This window comes from Procambarus clarkii, chromosome 48 (assembly GCF_040958095.1).
Source record: "Procambarus clarkii isolate CNS0578487 chromosome 48, FALCON_Pclarkii_2.0, whole genome shotgun sequence".
NCBI lineage: Eukaryota > Metazoa > Arthropoda > Malacostraca > Decapoda > Cambaridae > Procambarus > Procambarus clarkii.
The window spans coordinates 1710425-1731626 of NC_091197.1; the positions used below are offsets into that span (position 1 = coordinate 1710425).

At 44.4% G+C, this 21202-nt stretch overlaps 1 protein-coding gene across 1 annotated transcript; it reads left to right on the forward strand.

Annotated features, from left to right (window-relative positions):
• The first annotated feature begins 446 nt into the window (after positions 1-446).
• LOC138350938 (endoribonuclease LACTB2-like) lies at positions 447-19998 on the forward strand. Its single transcript, XM_069302394.1, has 6 exons — positions 447-549; positions 2869-3010; positions 4436-4596; positions 5582-5702; positions 8104-8245; positions 19042-19998. The coding sequence occupies exons 1-6, from the start codon at positions 447-449 to the stop codon at positions 19132-19134; spliced, it is 762 nt and encodes a 253-aa protein (XP_069158495.1). The 3' UTR covers positions 19135-19998.
• The last annotated feature ends 1204 nt before the right edge of the window (positions 19999-21202 follow it).

Sequence of the window (21202 nt, forward strand, 5' to 3'; positions counted from 1 at the left end):
GTTTTCAAATATGTATTTTGGGGCAAGCAAGCAAGCAAGCGAGCGAGCCCCGCCACCTGTGGTCGCCCCCCCCCTGCTAAATAGTTTGTCTTTGTCTACCCTGTCAATTCCTCTGAGAATTTTGTAAGTGGTGATCATGTCTCCACTTATTATTATTCTGTCTTCCATGATGTAAGGTTTAGCTCCCATAGCCTTTCCTCTTAACTCATGCCTCTCAGTTCTGGGACTAGTCTGGTGGCATACCTAGGAATCTTCTCTAACTTTGCCTTGTGTTGAACTAAGTATGAACTAATGAGGAGCTAAGACAGATGGAACAACATCAGGAGGAACCTAATGAGGAGAGCAGCATTAGAAAGTCTTTGTCTTGAAATGTCTCAAAGGATAGGGGTCTTAAGAAGACTAGGACAGCTGTAGGCGGGTTGTCAAAGACCTCCAATTCATTCACCATGTTGGAAGACGAGTGCTGTAGGGAGATTGCAGTTCGCTCGAAAGGCACGGCAATGAAGGGAACGCAGGTCAATCAAGGTGCTCACAAAGTAAAGGAAGTACGTAAGTGAATTTTGGTTATGGGAGAGTCTCAGGTGAGGTATTTGAATAGAGTCATTGGCTCTAGACTTGGAGAGGCGGGGTTTATTGGGCCTAGGAAACTAGTTGTGGGAGGAGCTATCCCCACTGGTAAGCTTGTGAGCAAATCTTAGTTTAGTGTGTCTTGAGAGGTGACTTGGGACAGTTCCAGGGGACCTGGGAGAAGCCGTCAACATCTGGCTGGTAATTTCAGTGAAAGGTAATTTGTTCCCTTGGTTGGGTGTGTCAGCTAATTGCACTCCTTTGCCTCATAGGATGTACTGTATTAAGAGTTAGGATATTATTGTCTCATTGATTAAATAACGTTTCATTATTGATTATTTGGAGTTTTAGCTCAATTCCCCTTAAAAATTTAGTCTGAGCCATTAGATTTCTCATTTTCATGCAGGTTTTGGAAGTTCCCTGTGTTTTTCTTCATTTAATGATAATTAAGACATCCCCTGATCCTCAATTGGTAAAGAAAAGAATTTCTATAAATTATCCCCAGTGTTAATGTCCGAGATGTAATACACCATTCGAGAGTATGATTATTGGTTTCTGTCCTTCCTGGGAGATCAGTAATGCAGGCACATCCAGGTGTCAGAAGGTGGTAGCAGTGTAAACTTAAGTTTTTATTAATATTAGAATCATAACAACCCAGTTGTATTTCCCCCATTTAATAATTCAGTTTAACATTAGAGCGGATAAGTTCAATGAGGGTCAAAGTGAGCTTGATAAGCAGTGTTAAGCTGGGGTTTTAGGTGAGAAAGGGGAGTATCAATCTGTAGGTGTTACATGAGGCCTTATCAGGCCTAGTCTGGCCTGGTCTGAGGACTTATCTGGCCTAGTCTGGCCTGGTCTGTGGACTTATCTGGCCTAGTCTGGCCTGGTCTGAGGACTTATCTGGCCTAGTCTGGCCTGGTCTGAGGACTTATCTGGCCTAGTCTGAGGACTTATCTGGCCTGGTCTAGCTCGAAGCCTGGTCTCTCCCGAAGCGTGATCTGGCCCAGCCCGAGGCTTGATCTTGCCCAAGGCCTCCTAGTCTGGTTGCCATCCCCCCTCTACTGCCAACATGCTACAACCCACACCCCCACCCCCTCCAGCACCCAACCACCGGCAGCCCGCCAACCGCTCCTGTGGGAACCGACCTGTGAGATTTATATTTATTCAATTTATATGAATTTATATTTACGTTAATTTATATACTTCGATAGCAATTTGTATAATGATAAGTGGACTGTATTTCTGCAATAATCTCATAATCTCACAAATCGATCCTCTACACATTAGGGGGGGTTTATTAGTTTATATATATATGCAGCCAATCAAACTACAGTATTAACTACATACATTGAAAAGGTTCCTTATCTTATAGTACAGCAGGTTAGTCCACCAGGTATAACTAGGGTGTAGACACCAAATTATCCTCTTTGAGGTAGCTTCCTCACCCAGTAACTGGTGCACAAAGTCTTCCATCCTCGTCTTGACCTGTCAAAAGTGCGCTAGCTGTGAAGCCAGAATCCTATATATGACAAGCTATATCAGAGAAAACACTATACAGTACATGGAACATTGAAGACCTGGCTTAATTACCTGTAGTTTGAGGCTTCCACGTGATCTAACCGGGTCACCCTATATCCTGACATTAATGGCCATAAATGAATGATAAACGGGTTTCGGATAGACACTTAACTTGAATTTGTAGACAGCGTGTTGACAATGGTACACCTTTGGTTTCCATAACACTACGTCCAAGTAAATTTAACAGGAGCTGAATTTGCTCCCGTGTGAGCCTCTGGTCTCGTATAAACAATGGCTGCCCTCCTTCCCCACTGACGCCTGGCCTACTTGTCCAGATGTCAATAAGTGATAGAAGGGTCACATTTACTCTACTTTAATATTGATAATTAAGTTAATTTATATGAGATGTTTTATGATGGTAAAATCCAAAGACTAATGTATTTAAGAATAATTCCCACCATAATAGGTGGAGAATATAATAGTATGTGGTGATGATATCCCGTTTTCTTTAGACGGTAATTCCACTACAAGTTACGTTTTCTATGGGTAACTTGTGGGTAATACAGCTATTATCTGTATGATTATTAAATGGTGTCGGATTTTCCGACAGCTCCCTCCTCTTGTCAGTTTGTTGAGAAAATTAGGTGATTTCGCTTGATTGGATTCAATAATGCTCATATATTAGCATTTATATACCAAATTGTTTCCAAGTGATTGTTCCATCAAATGCCATAGGGAAAATGAAAAATTTATAATAATAAATGAATATTTTTATGAATACAGGTAATTATATCGAGATTGATACAATTGGCTTCCGGAAATCAACTTATATGAGCAGTTATGTTATGGTTATGATTTTGTTATTTATGTTATGGCATAGTTATGATTTAGATATGGAATTGTTCATCAATGATTGTTCTATCATGTGCCATGTTCAAAATTATAAATAGATAAATAGATTTTCTAAAATTTTTGTATTGTTGATAGTGGATGTAGGTCCTCTTTTATTTTCATATGGAGGGGAGGGACAGCCTGGGGCCAATGGGTAGAACAAATTCCGTGGTGGAAGAAATTGGCCTTGCCCCATATAGTTAATTCAAGTAAGGACACACTGTAATTACTTGCGTCAAACTATTGCCCAATTAGCTTAATGTCTATTGTGGGAAAGTTGCTTGAATCGTTAACTGCAAATAACATTTGTTTTCATCTTGAAGAACATTGATTAATAAATGAATTACAACATGGTTTTACAAATGGCCGTTCTTGTGTAACAAATTTGCTATCATTTTATTTCAGCATAGTTGAAGCTCTTGATAGTGGTAAGGTTTGTGATGTTGTGTACCTTGACTTTAGCAAAGCTTTTGATACAGTGTTACATGATTTATTTATTTTTGTTTTATTTATTTATATATACAAGAGTTCTTACATTCTTGTACAGCCACTAGCACGCATAGCATTTTGGGCAAGTTCTTAATCCTAATTTTCACACAATCACATCCCCAGGAAGCAGCCCATAGCAGCTGTCTAACTTCCAGGTACCTATTTACTGCCAGGTGAACATGAGCATCAGAGTGAAAGAAACTGCCCATTTGTTTCTGCCTCCACCGAGGATCGAACCCAGACCCTTAGGACTATGAACCCCGAGTGCTGTTCACTCAGCTGTCAGGCCCCCGTTAAAACGATAGAGGTTTACGGTATTGGGGGTGCTATATTTTTTTTTTTTTTTTTTTTTTTTTTTTGAGATATATACAAGAGTTGTTACATTCTTGTACAGCCACTAGTACGCGTAGCGTTTCGGGCAGGTCCTTAATCCTATGGTCCCTGGAATACGATCCCCTGCCGCGAAGAATCGTTTTTTCATCCAAGTACACATTTTACTGTTGCGTTAAACAGAGGCTACAGTTAAGGAATTGCGCCCAGTAAATCCTCCCCGGCCAGGATACGAACCCATGACATAGCGCTCGCGGAACGCCAGGCGAGTGTCTTACCACTACACCACGGAGACTGATTCCGCGGTTAAGTTGGATTAGGGCATAGTTATACCAAAGGAAACAAAGAGTTAGTATAAATGTGGTTAAATGAGAGTGGGAAAATGTTGTAAGCCTATTGAATATTATGTAAAAGATAGGTTGAGAAAAGGATTAGAGCCTAAAAAAATTAAAGGCCTGTGTGATGATAGAGCTACTGCAGACACTTCTTCTGTAGTTCCTTCTTGAAAGGGAGCTACTGGGAGGGAGAGGCATCAGATCTGTGAATAGTTTTGCGAGTTATGCTTGATATAGTGATATAGGGAACTTCTTCAATTGGTGGTGGAACAAAAATGTTTCAAGTTACCATTCTCTGTTTGCAGTCGTATTCTGCTTGATGCAGGCGAGAAAGGAAATGCAGACTACATTTCAGCACTTTTGTCAGTGTTGAAACAGCAAGAGACTACCATTGACAGAATTGTTATCACCCATTGGCATCATGACCATATAGGAGGCTTAATGGATGTTCTTGGTTGCTTAGGAGGTAAGAAGCCTAATTTATATTAAAATTTGGGCTTGTTTCTGTTTCTCACAAGAATTTAAAAGAATATACTGTACACATTTTACTGATTTTGTGCGCTCACGGGTAACTTTTACCGACTTTAGGCTTTGCTGTGGGGAGTCAAGCCTGGCTGTTGGACTTTATATGCATATTCACCTGTAGGGAATTCTATTGTGAACACAATGATACCAAAACAAGTAACGTAGCACGAGAATTAAGGTGAGAAAACTTAAACGAGTATACACATTTAGTGTCGGCGAGCACTCGCCTGCACCGCCAGGGGTACTTCGTGCATATGCGCGAAGTGCACGCCTGGGGCTTGATGGTGTTAAGCATTTGGTTTAGAGCTGTGGCTCATCCATACCTGACTATTCTAACCATCTGTTCCTTTGCTGAGGCATTGGTAAGATTTATCTCGGGGACCTACTAGAACGGCCTCTATGAAATCAAACATTGAATGTAATGAAGCAACCATTTCTGGTGGGCCCCTCAGAAGCACTCTGTACCCACTCTGGTTCCTCATTTTCCTTGAGAGTTTGTTCAAGTTGTTTATGAGTTAGGTGATGGCCAGACTCAGGCTGCATGTAAATTAAGTATATGGGTCACTATTTGTTGATTTGTTATGTTATATAAAATAATATTTGTTAACTAGTTAAACAACAAATATTGTTTGGCTAGTTAACTTCAGGGTTACAATTTTTTTTTAATTGTTGCTTGGTTTGATGCCTTTTTAATTTTTGCTAATAATTTTCTCCAGTCCCAAGCTGCCCACTCACCTCACAAAAAGAGCCAGATTTTGGTCCCAGTAACCTCAATTGGGTATCAGAGGTCTGGTGTAGTACCCTATGACTTGGTTGCCCCTGTGCTTTAGCTCTGGGAGCTACCAAGTGCACCACCATATAGACATTTCATTACATTTAGTACTTAATTTTAACTTGTGTTCAAAAAGTTTAAATGATAATTTCAGGTTGTGTTAAAGTATACAAATTTCGTCGAGCTGATGCTCCTGATGAGCCCCTACATGAGTCGGTTAGACTCATAAAACTCAAGCACAATGATGAAATCAAAACAGAAGGTGCAACTCTCAAGTAAGAAAAAATATTGCAGTATTGCACTTAATATATGATTATAGATCACATATCTCTACCACTTTTCTTTTCACAACTTGATAATGGTTCGGAATAGACCGAAACATCATCATTTTCTTAATTTTCAGATGTGTTGACCAGACCACTGTTACGAACCCGGATCCAGCGTCCGAGCCTGGAGCAGTGACAAACACGCCATCTGTGGGTCAGCTCCCGAAACCCCTGCCAAACGGACGACGACACCTAGTGAGGACAGCGTGTACTGGCCTCGAGGACCAGTTTCCAGTCTGGTTCAGCGCTCAACACCGCCGCTCCTGACCTCTGGTGAGGTGGTGCTCCGACGACAGCGCCATCTATGGACTGGATACGTCAGGTGTTTGTGCCCGAGCCCGTAAGTGAGATGTATTAGTGTCCCGGTTATTGATGACGTGTCTGTTTACAGAGTCGACCTGGGACCACTGTGTTGAAGGTTGAGTCAGTCTACCCGAGGCAGCCAGTCTCCATACTGTGAAGTTTGCTGCAGCTGTTGTGACGTCGTCCCCCCGGAAGAACACTGTGGTGTGTTAGCCTGCCAGTGGAGTGGCAGTGAAAGGATTTACCCGGGACCGACTGTTGGAGACGATAATCCACTGGGGTATTGAGGACAGGAGGGTGATTGGTGATATCACACGAGACTCCTGTCTAGGGCGTACCCCTTATATCGTTCGTGGAGTGGCCGTACCAGCCTTGGTGGCTCAGTACCTGCCAGCAGACCAGCTGGACGTGTGGTTGACGGCCTCCACGACGGTGCCCCCAGTGGACCTGTGTTTTGGCTGACCTGTGGCCAGGGTAGGCTCGGCATTCTCAGAAGACACGTCTTGAGGCCACGAAGAAAGCACCGCGGACTCAGCACCTAGCTTCGTGATCAAGAGTCTTCAGCAGAAGACTAGATTGTGCATGATCCCCTTGTAAAGTGTTAATACCCCTCCCCCTTGTGTACTCTTTTATTCTATATATTTAATCGGTGATGGTGAACATTATAATATTAAGTTCTTAACTTTCTTTCCCTACTCCCTTTTAAGTTACTTGCGTCACGGATCTCATCCCTTGATAGCCACTACTGGCTTGGGAACGGATACATATATCTTCCTCTAACAACATCAGAGTGAGAACCCCGTTGCGTCCCGAGAGGGCCGTAACAACCACACACTAGAAGGTGAAGGGACGACGACGTTTCGGTCCGTCCTGGACCATTCTCAAGTCGATTGTGATGAGGAAGTAGATGCAGTTCATATGTTCTGCTTCTGCCATGCTGTCACTGCTGGATTAGTGACACCTTCGACCCTGAGTTATATGGTGTTTGTTTTTTCCATGTGCTCCTGCCTCCCGATTTCTCTATTGGTGTCCAAATGGGTCAGGAAGCGATTGCTCTGCAATTGAAGATTCCATTTTGCAGTGGCCTAGGTTGTGTGCCCAGTTGGATGCTCAGGTGCTGCCCCAGTTGGTGTTAGGGATTTCTGATTTGGGGATGTTAGTCAACTTGACCTTGGTTCAGTCCGCAACTCATTTTCCTTCTTCCAAATTTATTATGTGAATTTTAAGAATTTTAAGTTAGTTTTTAAATCATGCAAAACTAGGGCACTTCTGACTAGTTGAGGAAAATGCTGGTATCTAAAATGAAAACAGACTTTACAACACTTGCCCAGATGGAACATAATATGGAACAGAGAACTAGCTGTCTGTGCTGGTCTACGTATTTTGAACATGACCTTGGCCTGCAATATGCAGCGTACATTCTGGATTGTTATACAGAAATTGCTTAACTAACCTTTTGCATTGGACTCAACAGTGGAAAAAAGTAGTTTGGAGGGGTATTAGGTGGTTTCATAGAAATACTTGCTATCTAGAATTGTACGGATTAATTGAGCTGCAACAGACATAACAAATATATAATCTTCAATATGAGGTTTTGCAACCTCTTGAAAGAAAATACAAATTTCCTACCAATTTAGGGATGTCTAATTTTCTTCAAGCAGTTGCTTGTTTTCTTGTATGTTTACTTATTGATTTTTTCTTAATTTTGTTTTTTATATCTAATTCTCTTGGTCTCTTGGTCTCATAGTGAACCAGATTCTTGTCCTGGCTTTCGTCCTGGCTTCCAGTCATGATAGATTGGTCTTGGAGTTGTGGTGTATTAAGCTAAGGCTTTGTGGAACCAATGTAAAGCTTGGGAAGTTATTGGAAGCCCTGTCAGAAAATGGTATTCAATTATATTCAACACTGATTTGTGTTACATAAAGAGGTGATACATTTCAAAATAGCACACAAGCTAAGGATTAAGGGTTCACTTATTTTAATATTGATTCCAGATAATTTCATAGCATCACAGATGTTTATACTTCCTCTTTCAAATTTCCAATAGAGTTCTTCATACTCCAGGCCATACCACTGACCATGTTGTATTAGCAGTGGAGGAGGAGGGGGCAGTGTTTAGTGGTGACTGTATATTAGGGGAAGGAACGGCAGTATTTGAAGATCTTCATACATATATGGCTTCACTAAAGGTAAGTGGAAGTGGAGTTTTTAATTTTATATAGTATATGAACCCTTATGGCAAGGATTCTGCAATAAATGTTATAATTGGTTATTCTTATGATTTGATTAGGGAATGTATTTGTGTGATGCAAAAGAAAAGCTTGGAAAAAATTGTGTACCCAGGGGGGCCTGACAGGTGAGTAGACAGCGCTTTGGATTTGTAATCCTGAGGTTCCGGGTTTGATCCCCGGTGGAGGCGGAAACAAAATGAGCAGAGTTTTTTCACCTTGATGTCCCTGTTACCTAGCAGTAAATAGGTACCTGGGAGTTAGACAGCTGGTACGAGCTACTTCCTGGGGATGTGTAACAAAAAAAGAGGAGGCCTGGTCGAGGACTGGGCCGCAGGGACGCTAAGCTCCAAAATCATTTCAAGATAATCCCTTTTGGGTGTGAGGGCCTCATTATTGAGAGGGTGACCACAGGTAATGTACTAATGTACACAGGTTTTGCAAAAACTTTCAACAACTGTGACCATGATGTTATTGTAAACAAAATGTGCACAAAAGGAATTACAGTATCTACTCAATTTAATGACCTATATGGGGGCCATACCCAAGTCGTTAATTCCAGGACTCTACTAAATCCTTAGGTTTTAAAATGTCGATATCTTTTTAGTTATATTCTGGAGGGCGAGTGGGCAGGATGTCTGGCAGGATGATACTGTCGCCTCTTATCGTGCGGTGAGCCGCTCCATCTTACGTTCGTTGACACTTCTTCAGCCCTGTTTCACAGGTTTTCTCACGCTTGATTTTACATCCGGCCTACTCATGCACCACCTGAGCCTGACTGGTCTCTGGACCGGGTTCTTTCTTTTCTCTCTTCTGCACATTTTTGGGTGGCTCGTTTAGTCTGGGATTGTGTTTTGAAGGTAACATTTTTAGCTTTATTTGATCTCCAGTTGTCAGGCTGGTGAGCTTCATGCTCTTCCATGGTGCCGGGGGTTGTTCCTTTGTTCGGTTAAACCCGGCTCCTTCTTTTCTAGCGAAGAATGAGTCGTCATGCTTCCAGAGCATGTGGATTTTAGCTGTGGATGCTTGGTTGGTTCCACCTGGAAGGCATCATGTGCTTGGTTCGATGGCAGTTTTACGCCACTACCTTCATGCTACTGGTTCTGCTTCAGTATATTGGTTATGGGTTTTGATTTCCTCTGGTTCCCTATTCCAGGGCTTGTATTTCTCAGGTCATCTGCAGTGTCATTAAGTCATTGCCTTGTGGTGTGGGGTGAGTCGTCTTTGGTGGTGCACGAGCAATTTCCCAAGTATTCGGACTGCATGCGCCTAGTGTCACCTTCCCTAGGTGACCCTAGGGAAGGTGTAAGTACTGGCCTTGGAGCTTGGAGTTATCTTCCACAAGTCACCTTGGGGTCTACCTCTGTTGGTGTTTAGCTACTCGGTAATTGACCACCCTGAGTGTGCTGGGAGGTTTTCTTCCTCTCTTGTTTACCTTAGGGTAAGGGGTAGTTTGCACTGGCAGCGGCACGGGGTACTGAGCAGGTAGTTATCACTTATAATGGCAGTCGGCTCTCTTAATCCTTAAATGGCGCCTATTTAGCATGTGTCACCCACAGGCGCATACCCAAAAAAAAAAAAATTGCTTTTTCTTCTAAACCTGTTAATTTGTGTTCACTGATCATGGGAAAAATAATAAAAAAATCGTAAGTGGCATATATTGCCCGCTATAGGGTGGGGAAGTCTGGCCAAAAACCAAGCGCTGACTCAGCGTGCGTCCCAGACGATCTGTTGCTCGCCAGCTGTCATGCCGGAGTTGCTACAGAGATAATTACCTAATTATTTCAATGTCTCTGATTGATTTTTTGTAATTTTTTTTGTTGTAATATTATTCAATAGTGTGTAGTGTGATATATTTATATAATAAAATGAGTGAATCATCACTGTACTCAAAAATATGGTGTGCATATTGTTGATTCAATTATGTTCATCAAACAGTGAACAAATATTTTGTTGGTTATTACACTATATACACAGGTTATATATAAGTATCTGCACGTTTTGTTCACCATAACGAACCACTAAGTTGCTATTATGAGTCAAAAAGTACAGAGAAGTGACCGCCACACACCAGCCAGCCACTCGCTACCACTCACTCCCTCAACACCTCACTCGCCCACATTCTCCTCTCACCATACTGTTTTTGCTTTTATTCACTATATACAGACGTCATATATAAGTATCTACATTCGTGTTCACCATAACGAACCACTAAGTTGGTATGCTGAGTGGCAGTGGCAGCCAGTGGCAACCTGCCACTGGCTGCCCCTCCCTCCCTCCCTCGCCTCACCTGACTTGCCACCATTCTCCTCCCACCATACTGTTTTTGGTTTTAAATACAGACGTTATATTTAAGTATTTACATGTTTTGTTCACCATAACTGTACATCTAAGCTTGTATGGTGAGTAAAGGCACAAAGACGTAGCTACTCACACAGTCAGCTGGTGGCGGCCGCCCTCAAGGCCAGATGCACTAATATTTCTCCTCCAACAATACTGTTTGTGGTGTTATTACGCTATATACACACATTATATATAAGTATCTACCTGTTTTTTTCACCATATTTGTACAAGTAAACTGGTATGGTGCCCAAAGACCATAGTGGTCACCAGTAAACATGATAAGTCATGCAGACGACCTTAAGAAGCACATCAACAAACTGGAAAAGGTGCAAAGACATGCTACTAAGTGGCTCCCAGAACTGAAGGGCAAGAGCTACGAAGAGAGGTTAGAGGCATTAAATACGGCAAAACTGGAAGACAGAAGAAAAAGTGGTGATATGATCACTACATACAAAATAGTAACAGGAATTGATAAAATCGATAGGGAAGATTTCCTGAGATTTGGAACTTTACGAACAAGAGGTCATAGATATAAACTAGCTAAACACAGATGCCGAAGAAATATAAGAAAAATCACTTTCGCAAATAGAGTGGTAGACGGTTGGAACAAGTTAAGTGAGAAGGTGGTGGAGGCCAAGACCGTCAGTAGTTTCAAAGCGTTATATGACAGAGTGCTGGGAAGACGGGACATCACGAGTGTAGCTCTCATCCTGTAACTACACTTAGGTAATTACGCTTAGGTAATTACGACGCACCAAAATGGCGGCTCCCAACCTACTCCTATTGCTGTTATTACACTCTATACACACACATTATATATAAGTATCTACATCTGTGTTCACCATAGGGAACCACTAAGCTGGTATGGTGAGTGCAGTCAATAAAAGGTGGCCACACACAGTCAGAAGACAACGCCACCACCCTCCCTCCCACAGCATTACTCCTCCCTCCATGGAGCACTGCGCTAAATATCACCACAATCCTGCTATTATCAACCCTGGTCAGTTTTATCACAGTCAGGGGTCTTCTGTAATAATATCATTGCTAAATAATAGCAAGAACATGTATATTATGGCATTTTTAGGCGATGCTGTGGTCACAAGCTGAACAGCAGTGCTGTGAGCTCATGCTGCGTGCATCAAGCTTGGTAGCTCACTCAATACTGAGGGCACTCACACCCAGGAATTTGGCCCACGATTTAAAAAAAAAATGGTGTCTGTTTACAAGAGCCCTGATGAAGGTGTGGTGAACCCCGTGTATCCGTGGGCCGTTTAAATCGTACTCCAAAACATCATATGATGCTGAGCGCAAGTTACTGCAAGTCACTCAACGCATCATATGATGTCTTGCGCAACTAAAGGGTTAAACCTGGGTATGTTATCCTCTTGCGGGGTTTTCTTTTGGTTTTGTTTTCCTGCCTGGTGGGGGCGGGGGTCTGCCTTTGGTTTGTTGCCCCTATCTGGCCTTTAATTTTTTCTGTGTTTCTGGGTGGTACCCTCTGCTTGGCCTCCCGTGAGTGGACATGTCCCGGGGGGTTCAGCTTTTGGCGGTTTGTTGGTATACTTGGGCGCCACTTAGCAGTATCCTGCCTGGGCTTACCCTTAGCAATAACAGTTAAAGGACCCTGGAAAACCCCACGGGGGCTCAAGGGGTTCTATGGATGTGGACCCCTGGGTCCCCCCCTCTCGCTTTGTGCAAGTTTGAGGGTTGCTCTGTCCTCTTGTCTCAGGGCGACTCTCATTGTTTTTGCCTCTGCCATGGTGCTTGTTGGGTCGGTGACACCCAGAGTCCTGCGAGCATGGTTGATTATTTGTGACTCGATTCACCCATTCACCTGATGACATTATCCGGGTGCAGGCGTCTCCGGCATTGCATGCTAGGCTCAGTTGCTGCAACGTGCTAGGTTGTTTGCTACCCCAGATGCCCCTTGGCTGCCACGCTTTGCTTGTAGGGATCTGGATTTGGGGGTGTTGGATGCTTCGGCCTTGGTTCAATCCGCACCCCCTCGTTCTTCCCCCTGCTGTGGTGCATTCTGGTCCCTCCTCCTGCTTCTGGTTCAGAAGCGTCTGAGGGCTTCAGGGTTGGGGCAGTGTTTAGCTGGTTTTGAGAGACTGGCAGTCTCGGGGGATGCCCCATCCGGGGTGGCGATGGAGGCGCATTTTATTGAGGTAGTCTTGTCCTTTCTCTTGTGGCTGTTCAGGACCGTTATTTTATGCCGCATCTTGTCACCTTGTCTTGTGTGGTGGTGGTGGATCCGCTACGGCTTGCTTTCAGTTTTGATGTTCCTTCTGCACCGTTTCACGAGCTGTCTCGGGCATTGTTTCACCTCCGGCCTGCTCATGCGCCATCTGAGGCATCCTGGTCTTGGACACGGTGCTCTCTTCTCTCTCTCTCTCTCCCCCTAGGTTTGTTGTGGCCCCTTCGGTTCAGGATTGTTTCTCAGAGGTTTCTGCTCCTTTGAGTTCTGGTGATAGGTTTGTTCATTTGCAGCCATCTCTTCTTTTCTGGCGAGGTTGGGACGGCTGTTTTCCAGAGGGATCCCTGGGGTTGTTGATGCTTGGTTGGTTTGGCCGGGGGTGCATCATCTTGTGTCTGGTTGTGGCTCTCAGCCATTGCCTGCGTGCCACGGCTTCTGTGGCCCTGGACACGCTTTGGGTTGACCTGGGTTCCCATTGTCCCTGTTCCAGGGTTCGGGTCTCTCAGGTCATCCATGGGGGTCATTGGTGTTGCCAGTTGTCTTGCTTTCGGGTTTCGGGCGCATGGTTTCTACCTCTCGGGTTTGTCCCTCTTTTGTCTTTGTCTTTGGGTAGTTAGCTCCGGGGAGCTGAAGAGGTTTCCTCCAGAAAACCAGTGTTGAATGCAATGAAACTCCATTTTCTGGGTGAGACCCCGGAAGCTCCCTGGCATCCCTCCCTCCCTCCCCCTGTTCTGCGGCTTTTTCACATGTTTTGACATTCAACCTCAGAACTGAAGGTGTGGGGTTGCCGGCGCGAGGGATCTGGGGCTCCGCCTTTCTCTTCCCGTAGAGGGGGGAACTGCGCAGATGGCGGCATGGCAAGTGGTGACATCATGCTCGTTTGCTTGTTTTTATTTGGGGAGTTCTGTCCACTCGTTTGACTTTCAGTAATAGTTCCAATCAGAATAGAGGTTTGTTTTGGGATGCTTACCTTTCTGGTTGCCTGACCTGGTCGATGGCAGACATAGAATGCTCCAAATCACTTGTGCTATTCTATAGGCCATTGCTCTTCATGCCTCTCTGAGGAGGCCAGGCTCTGGCCTGCGGTCCCTGGTAGGCCTATAAACTCCATTCACACTGATGCCAAAGTCTAATATATTACATATCAGTCTGGATAGCTGCAGGGAGCCTCAGGGTCTCGCCCAGAAAATGATGTTTCATTACATTCAATGCTGTTGTTTTTTCAGGTTAATCATGAACTTACAACCAAAGGTTATCTTTCCCGGCCATGGCCCGGTGATAGATGATCCAGTGATCAAAATTCAGCATTATATCGACTACCGCAATGAAAGAGAGAGCCAGATCCTTGACGTTCTTGCTAGCAATCCAACTAAATTTTTATCATCCATGGAAATAGTCAAGGTTGTTTACAAGGTCAGTAAAGCAGTTGCACAAAAACAATTATTGGTACTTTTCATGTTAAATGATTAGAACTATTTGTTTCATCACTCCAAATCCAACCTTAGGTTATTCAATTTATTGCTTTGTATATTTCGGTCAAATCATGTTATTTGTAAAATATTTATATGAAGTATAGGATCCATCAGGAGAAGGTTGAACAGTACTATTTGAAAAGGAGACAAAACAAAAAAGCAACGAAACAGTAAGTCACTTTGACATGAAAAATATTAATTAAAATATAAGTATTAAAAGGATAAATTACTTAAGTGTAATATCTTCATCTTTATGCATCATTGTAATTACTGCCAACACACTATCTGAGTTCCACAAGAGTATCTTAGTTGTTTCGAACATAAGAACATAAGAACATAAGAACAAAGGTAACTGCAGAAGGCCTATTGGCCCATACGAGGCAGCTCCTATTCTATAACCACCCAATCCCACTCATATACTTGTCCAACCCGTGCTTGAAACAATCGAGGGACCCCACCTCCACAATGTTACGCGGCAATTGGTTCCACAAATCAACAACCCTGTTACTGAACCAGTATTTACCCAAGTCTTTCCTAAATCTAAACTTATCCAATTTATATCCATTGTTTCGTGTTCTGTCCTGTGTTGATACTTTTAATACCCTATTAATATCCCCCCGGTTATGTCCATTCATCCACTTGTAAACCTCTATCATGTCACCCCTAACTCTTCGCCTTTCCAGTGAATGCAACTTAAGCTTTGTTAATCTTTCTTCATATGAAAGATTTCTAATTTGGGGAATTAACTTAGTCATCCTACGCTGGACACGTTCAAGTGAATTTATATCCATTCTATAATATGGCGACCAAAACTGAACTGCATAATCTAAATGGGGCCTAACTAGAGCAAGATATAGCTTGAGAACCACACCAGGTGTCTTGTTACTAACGCTGCGATTAATAAATCCAAGTGTCCGATTTGCCTTATTACGAACATTTATGCATTGATCCTTTTGTTTTAAATTCTTACTAATCATAACTCCCAGATCCCTTTCGCAATCCGACTTCGCAATCACAACACCATCTAGCTCGTATCTTGTAACTCTATCATCATTACCTAACCTCAGAACTTTACATTTATCAGCATTAAACTGCATCTGCCAATCCTTTGACCATTTCAAAACCCTATCTAGATCAACTTGAAGTGATAGTGAGTCCTCCTCCGAATTAATTTCCCTACCGATTTTCGTATCATCGGCAAATTTGCAAATGTTGCTACTCAAACCTGAATCTAAATCATTTATATATATTATAAACAACAGAGGTCCCAGGACAGAGCCTTGAGGCACTCCACTTACAACATTTTCCCACTCTGACTTGATTCCATTTATACTAACTCTCTGTTTCCTTTGGTATAGCCATGCCCTAATCCAGCTTAATATAGCACCCCCAATACCATGAGACTCTATTTTTTTAATCAGTCTTTCATGTGGCACTGTATCAAAAGCTTTGCTAAAGTCAAGGTATACAACATCGCAATCCTTACCACTATCAACTGCCTCAACAATGCTAGAATAAAAAGATAACAAATTTGTTAAACATGAACGGCCATTTATAAAACCATGTTGCGACTCAATTATTAATTTATGTTTTTCAAGATGAAGACGAATTTTATTTGCTATTATAGATTCGAGTAACTTTCCCACAATAGACGTTAGGCTAATTGGTCGATAGTTAGACGCAAGTGATCTATCTCCTTTCTTAAAAACTGGTATCACATTAGCAACTTTCCAAAACTCTGGCACTCTGCCTGACTCTATTGATTTATTAAATATGGTTGACAGTGGGTCACAAAGCTCCTCTTTGCATTCTTTAAGCACCCTAGCAAACACTTCATCCGGCCCTGGGGATTTGTTTGGTTTGAGTTTTACTATTTGTTTAAGATTAGGTGTTTAGTAGTTCATGTGACTGTCACAATTATAATGTCAATCATTCACACTTTCAGTTTCTCATTCCTTTATATCAAGAAAAGAATTAATAAGTGTGTGTATAAGTTTTTAGTCAGCCTACTTCTGATTAGATAAAGACGGTACACTTCCCGACCTAACTGTCGGACCTCACTCTTTTGTTTATTCCATCTATTCGTTTGCTGTCTGGTCCCAGGCGGTGCTTCCACTCATGTGAGGCCTATGTACTCTCACAGCTGGCCACGTCGTGACTGTCTGGTCCCAGGCGGTGCTTCCACTCATGTGAGGCCTATGTACTCTCACAGCTGGCCACGTCGTCACTGTCTGGTCCCAGGCGGTGCCTCCACTCATGTGAGGCCTATGTACTCTCACAGCTGGCCACGTCGTCACTGTCTGGTCCCAGGCGGTGCTTCCACTCATGTGAGGCCTATGTACTCTCACAGCTGGCCACGTCGTCACTGTCTGGTCCCAGGCGGTGCCTCCACTCATGTGAGGCCTATGTACTCTCACAGCTGGCCACGTCGTCACTGTCTGGTCCCAGGCGGTGCTTCCACTCATGTGAGGCCTATGTACTCTCACAGCTGGCCACGTCGTCACTGTCTGGTCCCAGGCGGTGCCTCCACTCACGTGAGGCCTATGTACTCTCACAGCTGGCCACGTCGTGACTGTCTGGTCCCAGGCGGTGCTTCCACTCATGTGAGGCCTATGTACTCTCACAGCTGGCCACGTCGTCACTGTCTGGTCCCAGGCGGTGCCTCCACTCATGTGAGGCCTATGTACTCTCACAGCTGGCCACGTCGTGACTGTCTGGTCCCAGGCGGTGCTTCCACTCATGTGAGGCCTATGTACTCTCACAGCTGGCCACGTCGTCACTGTCTGGTCCCAGGCGGTGCCTCCACTCATGTGAGGCCTATGTACTCTCACAGCTGGCCACGTCGTCACTGTCTGGTCCCAGGCGGTGCTTCCACTCATGTGAGGCCTATGTACTCTCACAGCTGGCCACGTCGTCACTGTCTGGTCCCAGGCGGTGCCTCCACTCATGTGAGGCCTATGTACTCTCACAGCTGCCCACGTCGTCACTGTCTGGTCCCAGGCGGTGCTTCCACTCATGTGAGGCCTATGTACTCTCACAGCTGCCCACGTCGTGACTGTCTGGTCCCAGGCGGTGCTTCCACTCATGTGAGGCCTATGTACTCTCACAGCTGGCCACGTCGTCACTGTCTGGTCCCAGGCGGTGCTTCCACTCATGTGAGGCCTATGTACTCTCACAGCTGGCCACGTCGTCACTGTCTGGTCCCAGGCGGTGCCTCCACTCATGTGAGGCCTATGTACTCTCACAGCTGGCCACGTCGTCACTGTCTGGTCCCAGGCGGTGCCTCCACTCATGTGAGGCCTATGTACTCTCACAGCTGGCCACGTCGTCACTGTCTGGTCCCAGGCGGTGCCTCCACTCATGTGAGGCCTATGTACTCTCACAGCTGGCCACGTCGTCACTGTCTGGTCCCAGGCGGTGCTTCCACTCATGTGAGGCCTATGTACTCTCACAGCTGGCCACGTCGTCACTGCGGTGCAATCTCTGCACCTGCTCGACGACCCAGCAGGGTCGTCGAGCAGGTGCATCGAGCTGGAATTTACAGTCCAGCATTGTTTTTGTGGCTGTTCATGGCAGACAAAGACTTTTCCCCTCTTACCATTTTATATCTGCATATTTTCTGTGGGGAGCCCCGTTGGCTCCCTGAAGCTATCAAACTGACATGTGCCATATTAGTTTGGTGCCATCAATCCTTGGAGTTCTAGTGCCTACCAGGTGCCACGAGCCAGAATCTGGCCCCCTCAGAGAGGCGCAGGGAGCAATGGCCATATGAGCACTCTACATTTAGAGTTTGTCATGTCTGCCATCGACTGGGAAAGGCACCCAGAAAGGTAGGCGAACCATTACAAACATCTAACTGGTTAAAATTTCAACCTTCGTCCGAACAGAGCCAAAGAATTCCCCTCAAAAGAAAACAATGAAACAAGCAAATCATCATCCAACTAGCACACCTGTTTATTATTACCCTCCCACTTCCCCCTTCAAAGCAGGAGAGATTGCTGAAATGGAGGGAATACAGAAAACATATACAGCATACATAGACGTGATAAAGCACCTAAATTATTGGGATCGTCTTAAAGCTCTCCAAATGTACTTACTAGAAAGGAGACAAGAGAGATATAAAATAATATACACATGGAAAATGCTGGAGGGCCAGGTCCCAAATCTGCACAGTAAAATAACAACATACTGAAGTGAACGATATGGAAGAAAATGCAGAGTGGAACCAGTGAAGAGCAGAGGTGCCAGAGGAACAATCAGAGAACACGGTATAAACATGAGAGGTCCATGGTTGTTCAACATCCTCCCACGAATATAAGAAATATTGCCGGAACAACCGTGGACATCTTTAAGAGGAAACTAGATAATTTTCTCCAATAAGTGTCGGACCAGCCGGGCTGTGGTGGATATGTGGGCCTGCGGGCCACTAAGCAACAGCCTGGTGGACTAAGCTCTCACAAATCAAGCCTGGCTTTGGGCCGGCCTTGGGGAGTAGAAGAACTCCAAGAACCCCATCAAGCAGGTATCAAGTAGGAATTGACATAAGTTGAGGTTTGAACCAGTGATTAATTCAGCCATTGTTTTGGAAATAGTAATTTCAATAGTTCAACAGGTATACTGCATGACATTTTTAACACCACAGAGTGGCAAAAACACATCTAGTTAACATGTTGTCATCCATTATGTATTGGCATGTTTATCTTTAGAAGTTTTTTACAAGGGTATTATGTTCTTTATTGTTACAGGAAACTCCTGAGCACCTACACAGAGCAGCCGAGTTCAATGTGACCCATCATTGGCAGAAACTCTTCAAGGATGGCTTAATTCGTAATCAATGAAACAAGTGGTGTCATATTGACAGGAAAGATCAATTGTAGTAAAGACTGCTGTGTGTGCTGTGTCCCATATAAGAAAAAACCAAATACCAAAGAATTGTCCATTGAATGTTTGTTTGTTTTTTTCAGGTTATTATTGTGTGTTATTAGTATCATCTTAACTCTTGTGGGTTGTGATGAGATCTGCCATTTATGTGTATTTTAGTTTGTGTTTTGATAGAGTATTAGGTATGCTTAGGGGTGCCTTCTTGCCATGGCCTGTGGCTGGGGGGATTGGTGCCCTGAAGCTACATAAACACCCTATACCCCCCTGAAGTGACAAGGGGAGTTAGGGGACAAGAATTGCCCTATTTAATTGAAACTAGTTCTGTGTATCTTGTATCTGTTATATGTGTTGATTCCATGGGAAATAATATGAATTAGGTAAAATTTTTAACCAATACTCCTCTCTTAATAGTATCTTGAGAGAATTAGCTTCATTCTTTACATGGTACTGTGGGTGAATTGTAAGGTGTCTTTAAGACAAAGACATCCAAACAACCCAAGTTTGAATCAACTCTGAATTGATGAATTAGTGTCTGTATGTATGAACAGTATATACAGTATATCTGTTTATGTCAAGGACTATGTCTTGAAATGTTTCATCATTGACATGGCATCTCATGTTTGGAAGGTTTTTGTTATCCAACCTGTCTCTTTTCTTGCAGTTCCAACAGCAACTTTGTTGTGTTCTTTTAAAGTAAGGTCTTCTGATATGATTACTCCTAAATCTTTTACATTGGCTTTTCTTCAATAGTGTGGTTTCACTGTGTTTTTTGTGGTTTCTGTTTTGTTGTTTACATAGCGCAGTAATTAGAGCTTATCCTCATTGAACATCATGTTATTTTCTGTGGGCCACCCCCTCCCCGCTCAGCTCGTTGTCGCCGTGCTTAGTGGGCGGCTGCCGGAGTGTGATGCTCCTTCGGACAGACCTCTGTCCTTCTCTAGCCTTGTGCTCCTGCTGCCGTCCTCTCCAATTCTGCTGGGCACCTTTTCCTTTTCCTTCTGTTTCGTTATTCTCCCCCCTCTTCTCCTATCTGCTTGCCGTTTCCTGCCGACCTTTTGCTTGTTCTGGTTCTTCCCTTGGACTTCTTCTATTCTGACGCCCGGGTGCTTGAGGAGGCATACTCTTGCACCCGTAGAACTGTAGTACCCGACGTCGAGAGCGAGGGGAACCTTTTATTGTCAATCCCCCTTTCGTCACTGAACCCGATCTCGACGGACTGTCGGTTTCTTAAGGTGGCGTTTATGGGGCGTATACTCACGACGCACCCCTAGGAGGCCCCGGCAAGATCGGCGATAGCTTCTTGTTGGGTGTCCTGCCTCTAATTGTGGCTCCATGGTGGGTGTGGGGGCACATTCGTGAATGAATTTTCTTTTTCGTAATGATGATGACCCCTGTTTCGGCTGTTTCTGGTTTACCTTCTCAGGCTCGTGGGGTGGGCGACCAAGCCCCTGAGTCGGTCCGTGTTGGAAGACCGGGCTCTGTAGCCTCCGCTGCATTGGGCCCCGACCTCGCTCCTCCTTTGGCCTCTCTGACTCCTTCCCCTGGCTCCCCTCCCTCCTCTGTGGTTGGGTCGAGCCCCAAGCCCCCAGTGGTGACTACCTCGTCCCCTGGCGCGGCTCCTTCTCTAGTTATAACTACTGCGCCTTTTAACCCCTCTCTGGGGGTTCTCACCGCCGTCCTCGTCACGGCCGCTCTCGCTCGATTCCTTCCAGTTCTGCTACCTATCAAGCCTTGTTTGGTCCCGCTTCGTGGGCCAAATATTTTGATCTCCTCCCTCTTGATTCTGCGCCTCCTGACGATTTCTCCCTCCATCGACATCTCATTGATTCCGTGGATGCCTCCATTACTTTCAACCCCACTCGTCTCGGTACACGTGTCGTTGCTGTTCCTTCTCAGGATGCAGCTTCCCGCTTGGCTGCCTTATCCTGCCTTGGCGAGACTCCCGTTCGGGTCTCGAAGAACGCTCGGTTGAATGCCAGTGTTGGCACTATTTTGCTCCCGCCCCATGTTGCGACCAGTGTTCGG

Coding starts and splice junctions, on each gene's coding strand:
- LOC138350938 (XM_069302394.1), top strand. CDS start 447: ATGTTGGAAGACGAGTGCTGTAGGGAGATTGCAGTTCGCTCGAAAGGC. Junction 3,011..4,435: donor ATCAATGATTGTTCTATCAT/GTGCCATGTTCA, acceptor CTCTGTTTGCAG/TCGTATTCTGCTTGATGCAG. Junction 4,597..5,581: donor TGTTCTTGGTTGCTTAGGAG/GTAAGAAGCCTA, acceptor TGATAATTTCAG/GTTGTGTTAAAGTATACAAA.